The sequence below is a fragment of the Myotis davidii genome, unplaced genomic scaffold (genome assembly GCF_000327345.1).
Source record: "Myotis davidii unplaced genomic scaffold, ASM32734v1 scaffold116, whole genome shotgun sequence".
NCBI classification, from domain to species: Eukaryota; Metazoa; Chordata; class Mammalia; order Chiroptera; family Vespertilionidae; genus Myotis; species Myotis davidii.
Genome location: NW_006290632.1, coordinates 381,903 through 391,917, shown reverse-complemented (window position 1 = coordinate 391,917; position 10,015 = coordinate 381,903). Strand labels below are relative to the sequence as shown.

General features: G+C 35.3%; 1 protein-coding gene across 1 annotated transcript in view; it reads right to left on the bottom strand.

Annotated features, from left to right (window-relative positions):
* Positions 1-2,820: 2,820 nt before the first annotated feature.
* ARHGAP5 (Rho GTPase activating protein 5) overlaps positions 2,821-10,015 on the bottom strand; it is an 89,985-nt gene continuing 82,790 nt past the window's right edge. Inside the window, exon 6 of the mRNA XM_006763649.2 lies at positions 2,821-6,611. Coding sequence (XP_006763712.1) covers positions 6,284-6,611 — 328 coding nt within the window. The 3' untranslated portion in view covers positions 2,821-6,283. The remainder of the gene's footprint in view (positions 6,612-10,015) is intronic.

Here is a 10,015-nt window from a genome sequence, read left to right as displayed (position 1 = left end):
GATTTCTTACATATCTTATTTTGACTTAATCTTTCATAAATTATTCCAAATGGATAAAACTTGTAAGATTTAATTTTCCTAACACCCTAAGCCAGGGATCAGTCAACTATTTTGTAATTAAAGAATTGGATTGATTATAGTTTTTATTTGAAAAGTACATTGCTGGTAATGTTTTCTCTATATATACCAAGTGCCAACAAAGATGAAAAATCTGGAAATGAAATTTCCAAGAAGTAAATCTAGGGGGTATCTAAATACTACATTCCCTTGGATAGCTAGATTTTAAAAAAAAAAATCTTTGACACATTTAATATAAACCAAGTCCCAGAAAAATAGTAACAGTGAGGATAACGTGCACTGCTTCAAATTTTACTTATCATTTTAGGATGTTAAATATACGTTGGTGTCATTGAGCACCTACAAAGACATTTGAATAAAATGAAATATAAAGAATTTAGAGAAAAGGGAAACTAAGAGCTCCAAATCTAAAAATGATTAAGGCCAAGGTCACAAGAAAATGATGTGAACACAAGTACAAAATTAAAACTAATTTGAATAAATTAGTAAAGTGGTGATTAAATAGGTTAATTGCTAAACCTACATCACTTATACTGGAGTAAGAATTAATGCAGATATACTCTCCCTCCCATGGGCATGCCTGCGCCACCCTCCTCCCCATCTTTCCTCAAAGGCAGGCATCTCCTACTCTGTTAAGACCCCACAAGGCTTGCGCAACCAGGGCAGCTATGGGCATTGGCAGTTCATCCCAGGCAAACTCCCTGAACCTGTACCCCAGGATCCCTGTACTCAGACTTCTTAGCCAAAACAGCACAGTCTGGCTCATGCTCCCAGCCCTTTCCTGTTTCACTTTCCCAGTTTTAATAAACATCATGTAAAATAGGAAGGAAGGAAGGGAGGGAGGGAGAGAGGAAGGAAGGCAGCCCTAGCTGGTTTGGCTCAGTAGATAGAGCGTCTGCCTGTAGACTGAAGGGTCACAGGTTCAAACCCAGTCAAGGGCACCTGCCAGGGTTGCAGGCTTGCTCCACAGGGTGGAGACAGCTGATCAATGATTCTCTTGTCGGGGTCCTGCCCCAGCAGGTCCAGAGGTTCCCAAAGGTGTGGACGGAGTCCGCGCAGAAGGAATGACAAGGAGGCAGTGTTCAGTTGATCATCATAGCCAGGTTCAGTCTTTATTGTCCTGTTTATTTGTACCGAAGGAATGACAAGGAGGCAGTGTTCAGTTGATCATCATAGCCAGGTTCAGTCTTTATTGTCCTGTTACATCTATATTTGTACCAGTTTATTTTAATCCTATCCATTCTGTTCCAAAGGTTAGGGCGTTTCTTATCTCCATTCCAAGATTACTCTATTGTTCTATTAAACTACAAGGAAGTAACTGAAGGAGATTATCCTAAGTAAAGATTATGTAGCTTAAGTGTGATTGTTTGTAAAGTGATTAACTACCTGGCACTTAGTTAAGGGGTTTTATGGATTTATTCCCTTCCTTAGTCCTGTTAATCCCTAACTCCAGAGAAAAAATCCCACCTGGGGAAAGAACCTTTCTCGGAGAGGTGACCTTGGTTAAAACACATAGGGCTAAGAAGGGGAGCAAACATATTAAGAACAGTATGCCATATACACCAGGTCCCTTGAAACATATGCTGTGCAGATGTTTCTTCCCTGCAGCGACTGTGTCAGGCAGCAAGGATGGACCGGCTTCTGGCACTCTCTCATCATTGATGTTTCTCTCCCTCTCCCTTCTCTGAGAGGGGAAAAAAAAGGACAAGGCAAAATAGAAATTTAAAAAAATAGGCTATAATACAAAGAAATTCTTTTTTTAAAAAAATACTTTATTGATTTTTTACAGAGAGGAAGGGAGAGGGATAGAGAGTTAGAAACATTGATGAGAGAGAAACATCAATAGGCTGCCTCCTGCACACCCCCTATTGGGGATGTGCCCGCAACCAAGGTACATGCCCTTGACTGGAATCGAACCTGGGACCTTTCAGTCTGCAGGGTGACGCTCTATCCACTGAGCCAAACCGGTCAGGGCTACAAAGAAATTCTTAACTGAAAATTGGGCAAACTATTAGGAGAACCATTATTAATTTGTTTATAATAATTTTTACCACTTAAGACAAATAAAACTGATAGAAAATCTCCACTGTGGGAATAAGCAAGCTGTTTCTATATACAAATTCCTTGACAACTACTCAGAGTTCATACACTGCAAGACTTAGTATTCCTTACTATGGTAACAATGACAAAAACCAGCACTGCCAGCACTGCAGTAATTCCAAGGTTTATAATTTTATATTAAATGTGGTAATAACTGAATCATGGTACTTGGATCAAAATTAATAATCCATTATAAGATCATATTAATATCTCATATCCAATATTATTATCTAATAACTGAATATTGGGTATGAGCTAATAATGCTTACAGTCTTCACAACTACTGACAGATGTTACTTACCATAAGAAATTAATTTTTATGAGTAGTTCCTTCCCTTATTAAATCTTAGAAAATTTTATTTTCAGAGATTGGTAAATTGAAAAGGCTACCGAGAACTTCAGTTCAAATACAATAAAAAATTAAACATGTCTCATAAGTATTGAAACAAATAAAAAATTGTTCAACCTAAGAATTAAGGTATTTGGTTAAAATGATTAAATTCAAGACAAGCACACACAAAAAGACCCAAGTCAAAGAGACCTCACTAGATCCATAGAATCTAACATACACTCATGAAATTTAGCTTAATATTCACAAATCATGAAGGGATTACTTTAAATGATCCTTATGAATACAAAAAATACTGTAAAAGCAATTTTATTCTGAGTCTTAGAAATCTGTGTAATTTTGTTTACCTGAATACTTTATAAAAATGAATTTTCACCAGTATGTATATATCCAGAATGAATTTTTAAACTCCTCTCATGGTACAGAGTAAAAGCTCAGTACTACACTTTCCTAATAAAACTTTCATCATATTGACATCAATTTATTTTTTCCTATTTTATTCACAAAAAGATTAGTTGATTTTACCAATGTGAACTGGTAAAATCAGAAGCAACTAGAACTTAAAATCACACAGCTTCTTAATATTTTATTCACAGCATTCTTTATACAGAAGCTTCACTGATACTAAAGCATCCTGTGGGTAAAGCACAAAATGATATTAATTATAAACAAAAAACAAAGCACTTTTGACTTTTTAGAAATTATATACATATATATTTATATTGTTGACAAAAAGCATCACAATTATTACTGTATAAAAAAAAACCTAAAAATCACCATGTAAAGCTAAGGCCCAAGTTGTTATTCTAATTTTCCCCTTTCATTTATATCTAAGAAATATTAGAAATTAAATTCCAGTACCTCAAATAAAATGTCTACATTATTTACAAACAGTATGGAAAATAAAAGCTGCTATTCAGGTTAGACTGCTATTACCTACAGTTTTTACAATGCAAATGTTGGGAGGGGGGAGGGAGAAGCACTACTAGCAAATTCCATTTCAAATAGAAATATTTTGTGCCTGAAATTTTGTTCTAAATTATATATTCTAATTGTTTGTTGAACAGCATTTGACTTCCAATAAATCTGAAAATTGGAAAGAGTACCACTATTACTAATATAGATACTATTAAGTACAATATTGTAATAACTACAAGCTTAAATGAAACAATGGCAACATGGGTGTAGATGGAATTTTATTTAAAATTGTAAAATATAATGCCTTAATGTTTACCCATAATTATGAGACTAATAGTCTTTCCATCCTTTAAAAAGTCTCATATATATGTTCCTAAATGATGAAACCTTCCAGTAACTTACCAGAAAAAAGTTTAATTATATTATTCTGTTCTTAAAATTATTTTTCTAATATTTAAAAACATTTTCTAAACCCTTGGTAAAATAAACACAATTCAGTGTAACAGACTGAGGTTTAAACTGTACTTTAATTTTCAATTAACTGTAATCTTCTGATTGGTTGAACCAAATGTATACTTTCAAATGACTCACCCTGAAGATTTTCAAATCAATTAGAGTATGCATAGAAAAGTGGAGATAAGTTTTAGGGAAGGTATAAGGTAGTTAATGTAGAAAATGATAAATGATAGTTTTAATAACAAAGATGATTCTAAATAAACATGAAAGTTAAATTAACACAGTATAAAAGAGAATAGCTTAAATAAACTGGGATTCACATATTAACAACAGCCAAGTTATGAGAAAGTGAACTGAAGACACAAACAGTTCTGAAAATTCTCTGTTCAGCCTACTTCCAAAGAAATGGTCAGGCTTTTTTCCTGTACATAGTTTTGAGCTTTGTCTATACCATATATAGTAGAAAAATAAATTTTTTAGCAACCTAGAAACAGTTTATAAAACTCTTAAAGTTTACTTTTCTTTGCCAAACATGCCAATGTTAAACTGACAGCTATAAATTAAAGCTATATAGACAACAGGTATAAGTAATATATAACAAGTTAAGAATACTACATTTACCGGATTTTTCTTTTTAAAAATTACTGTACTTTCTTAATTCCTGTGTGCTCTGCAATAGGAATAATAGGGACTTTGTTTTCTTAGAAAAGATAATAACATGTAAGAGTATAACACAAATAATTTATAATATACATGTACTTTAACAGCAGCCTGGTTCATGTCGACATCGATTCTGAAGTTGAAATTAGAAGTACATACCTAGGACATAACAGTTGGGAAAGACAATATTTATTTTAGGAAAAAATGGAGCAAATCAAACTCTTAGGAGCCTGGAATCTCAAAATTGTCTGTTTACTATAATACACATAAGACAACCTTAAAATTGTAGTATGAATAAAGATTACAGCATGGACCAAAGAATTTTCTCTTTAGTACACAAAACAATGAAAAACAAACGAGTTCTTCCTTTCCAGAAAAAAAAATGGCATGGTATGATAATGAACAAATTTTGAATAAAGCCTAACAAAATTTACCTATGCCACCTATGCTAAAAATTTTATCCATAATTAGTGTTCTGGTGTATTTTCACTAACAAAATATTTAACCCCAGAAGCAGCAGTCACTTATAGCAAATCTGGTACCAACATTAAAGGAAAAAAATGGTTAAAAATGGTGCAAAAGACACTTTAGGTTTTAGTACAACATACCACAGAAAATAATATGAATACAAGGTTGCAATTATACATATACACACTCCAAAGAGGCTGTCAGTACCCAAAGTATTTTTATTGCTATATTAGCAATGGATTTTTGGATGTTTTTAAGGGCCACATAAAAATAGATTCAAGAAACAGATTAAATTGAAGTCCTAGATTAAAATGTTTGGTTTAATGAATTTTCTACAACAAATTTCATGTTTATGTATGAAAAGTTATATAACCTTATATGAAAATGTCATGAAGTATTTTCTACACTATACTAAATGTATTTCCCAAGAGGGAAAAAATTAAAATATCTAAAATATATTAGATTAAGATTACAAGACCATCATAGATCTTTTAAACATGCATCTGTTTATAGAATTAACAGTATACAAGATGTTTATTTTATATGTACCATAAAGAAATGAGTTGGTGACAACTATGCTTTGCACATTATCAACTCATTTTAGCCACAAGTGTGTCCTTGGTATGTGTGTACAAGAAATATGCTCATTTTACCCCTCATCCTATCATCCACAGGTTTACTTAGCAGTAAAGATGAAGGTGCAGAAAAATGTTAAGTGTAGTCTTCTTTCTTTCAAACAACACCCCAAGCATGGCATAAGTAGCCTGAAATTAAAAAATACTTAACTGGGCTTTTAATTATCTACACTGACTGCTAAAATGTAAAGTAAATTAGGTTGCCCAAATTAGCACATCAAATAACAAAACCAGCCATAAAGTGGGCTGAAAAGCATTAAATGTTTCATATATGTGAGCTTTTAAATCATTTAATTTCTATAGAAAAATTTTATTCACAATATAATGTGACAGAAAATGCCACAGAAATGATACACTGATTGCAATGAGGTTGCATGCAACAGCAGTTTTTGTATTTTATAGCTATTTTTGTTTATAAAAATTAAACCTCTCCAGTCATGCTTAGCACATGGTCTTAAATTTGTAATGTAAATGAATAAAGAATACCATATAGTTCAAAGAGAAAATGTCTCATCATTTTGAATCTGTAAGAAACATGAAGTATACTACTGAACCCTGAAACATGCATGTCTAGGTTTGCTTTCTGTCCATTTTCAGGCTGTCTGCAATCACTTCCTACTCATATAATTCCAAGAGGATCAGTCTGTAACTGTGGTTGTATTAGCTGAGGTTGCAGTGGTGGTGGTAACTGAAGCGGTACCATTGGTTCAACCAACTGTCCTGGATTTGAAGGTGGCGGAGGAGCAACAGTATTCACAATTTCTACAATTTCTCCATTGTAAAAGAAAAACTGACACTGTTGAATGAATGTTTCTACAACAGACTGATGGATCTTAGTGGTAGACAGAAATTCTCGTTTTTCAAAATCAGGTCTCATCAAGGTTGGCCAAAAACAGATGGATAAGTTGTCTGCTGTCATTAGGTTGATTTTATTTTGTTGACTAACCCTGAAATTATAATAGGAAAAAACAATTAGAAAACCAATTAAAATTCATGACAATTAAAAAAATCCTGGATCTGGAACTGATCTCAGATATTTAGTAGTACCTTTTTAAAAAAATATATTTTATTGATTTTTTACAGAGAGAAAGGGAGAGGGATAGAAAGTTAGAAACATCGATGAGAGAGAAACATTGATCAGCTGCCTCCTGCACACCTGACACTGGGGATGTGCCCGCAACTCAGGTACATGCCCTTGACCGGAATCGAACGTGGGACCTTTCAGTCCGCAGGCTGATGCTCTATTCACTGAGCCAAACCAGTCAGGGCTAGTTTTACCTCTTAACTTGAAATTTAAAATAATTTTTGTGCATTCTATGTTCAACTACATTTTTATAACAGGAGACAGACGTAGTAAAATCCATTCCTTAAAGGAATCAAAGATAGCCTTTTAAAAATGTTGTGGCTTAGGGTTTTATAATTTACTTATAGAAGCCACCTTATTTATGTGAAAAAACTTTTTCTCGGGGAAGGACAGGTGACAAATTTCAATGAGTTTCTAGCAACAGAAACAGAAAATGCATATCCAAATTTCCTGACTATTGTGAGATGAAAGGACAAACCATAATATGCCATCTCTTTGAACCTTGAAAAATAAAACTTTGAACTCTGGAGAAATTATGATATCTTCCAACCTAGATTTTCAACTTCTAAAAAAAATTAGTTTCCAGTATTTAAAAAAAAATCAGTATTTTCAATCATTAAATATCTTGTACATTGCTACAAACTTAATTTTAAAACTAGTACTGTTCATAGAAACATATTCCACCTTAAAATTAACATATCCTAGATAATAAAAGTGTAATATGCTAAGTGTCCGACTGATCAGCTGTTTGGCCAACTGCTCGATCAGTTGCTATGACATGCACTGACCACCAGAGAGAGACACTCTGACCCATCCTATGGTCCCTCCCCACTGGGCTGGCCACCATTGGCCTCAATCAAGACTGGGCGAGACAGCCCTGATCCGCCTCGATTGCCAGCCAGGCCGAGGGACCCCACCTGTGCACAAATTCGTGCACTGGGCCTCTAGTATTAATATAAAAGTATAAATAAACATTATTAATTTGCATTCAGTCCTTTGAATATGTAGACAAGCACTTCTACCATCATCTATAACAAATAAGAAATATGAGGCAAATCCTGAATTATAACTCAAAATTATTAAACTGAGATGGAATCTTGGGTATTTATCCAACCCTCTCATTTTACACATAAACAAACAATCCAGCCCTAACTGGTTTGGCTCAGTGGAAAGAGCATCAGCCTGCAGACTGAGGGGTCCCAGGTTCGATTCCGGTCAGGGGTGCGGAGGAGGCAGCTGATTGATGTTTCTAACTCTTTATGTAAAATCAATAAAATATATTAAAAAAAAACCCAAAACAATCCAGTATGCAAGGTAATAGGAAAATGTTATACTTAAATTTACACGACAAAAAAAAGTTAAAACCAAAGGAAACCCCCAACATAGGAGTTGCTCATCTAAGGTAAATACGTGCCCAAAAAACATGTGTGCTGTGGTAAAAGTTATTGCTCTTTGTTAACATACTGAATTATAATATTCAGAATAAATATAGTGGGCTAAGTCAAGTGTTTTTATGCAGCAGGCAATTGTAGATTCTGAAAATATCTATAAAGTTGAAAAACATAAGAGTATAGGCATCAGGTATAATTGTGAATCAAAAAGTACAAAGAGCCCTGGCCGGTGTGGCTTAGTTGGTTGAGTATTGTCCCATGCATCGAATGATCGTCAGTTTGATTCCAGGTCAGGACATATGCCTGAGTTGGAGCTCAATCCCCAGTGTGGGCATGGAGGAGGTAGCTGATGATCCAAGTTTCTCTCTCTTCCTCTTTCTCAAAAATTAATAAAAACATATATATTTTTTTAAAAAAAGTAGAAAGAAAAGGTATCAAATCAGAGATGAGGGTGGCCAAGGAAGGCTTTCTTGAAGAGGTAATGTTTGAGTTGAGTCCAGGGTGATGAGCCTTATAATGGTAGGAAGAGTAATTTAGTAAAAACTGTGTGTATGGGTACCTCCTGGAGGGCTTGTTGAAACAGAAAGTGAAGACTATGCATGAGGTGGGGCCTGATCATTTGTATTCCTAACAAGTCCCCAGGTAGTGCTGCTGCTTTGAAGACTGTGTTTTGAGAAAGACTGAAGTCATGTTAAGATGTTATAAGGACAGCCAAAAATTGATACTTTTTGGTTTAAAACAGTGGCATTTACTTGGGAGAGAGTTCAATTACAAAGAAATGAGTTCCCTAAAGGGCTTGTTTCAACAAGCCCTCCAGGAGGTACCCATACACACAGTTTTTACTAAATTACTCTTCCTACCATTATAAGGCTCATCACCTAAAGGAGAAATGATAACCTAAACTAAAGCAGTGGAAAGGAACAAAAAGGAAAAATAATTAGGAGAAAACAACTGACTTAAGTAATAACTCACTAATATCGAGGGTAAGAGAATATAATCAAATAACCTCATGGATTAATTTTTGTAATTTGTCAATCATCCATTGTATATTTATTTATTACTAGAGGCCCGGTACACAAAATCTGTGCACAGGTAGGGTCCCTAGGCGTGGCTATCAGGGCAGATGAGGATCCCGGCCTTCCGGCCTCCCTGCCTCCTCCTTTCTTCACTCTCTCAGCGCCCCGCCGCTGCCCGCTGGTCCCCTGCCATGTTCCGCGCTGCCCCCTGGTGGTCAGCGCACGTCATAGCGAGCGATTGAACTCCTGAGGGGACAATTTGCATATTAGCCTTTTATTATATAGGATTTCTTTCTTATACCAGAATATAAGTTCCATGAAATAGGTGACTGCTTTATTCACTGCTATGCCATCTATAGCACTTATAAGAGTATCTGGCCACCTGGGCACAAATAGCAGCCATTATAATCTAGGTGAGTATTCCTTTGAAAGTCGTCTGACCCTAGCCAGGTGGCTCAGTTGGTTGGAGCATAATCCTGTGTGCCAGCGCACATACGTAGGTTGCAGGCTCGATTCCTAGTTGGATCGTGTATGGAGGGCAACGGATGGATGTTTCTCTCTCTCCTTTTCTCTCTCTAAACATATCCTTGGGTGAAGATTAAAAAAAAAATTTAAATCTGATGTTATTTCTCTGTTCTACTCTCCAGTGGCTCCCCATAACCTTTTTTAAAAAAATTCTTTATTGTTTAAAGTATTACATATGTCTCCTTTCCCCCCCATTGACCTCTCCCTGGCCACCCCAGCCCCCAGCACATGCCCTCACCCCTCTAGTGTCCATGTCCATTAGTTATGCTTATATGCATACATACAAGTCCTTTGGTTGATTTTTTAGCCCGTCCCCGCCTCCTCTCCCGCCTTCC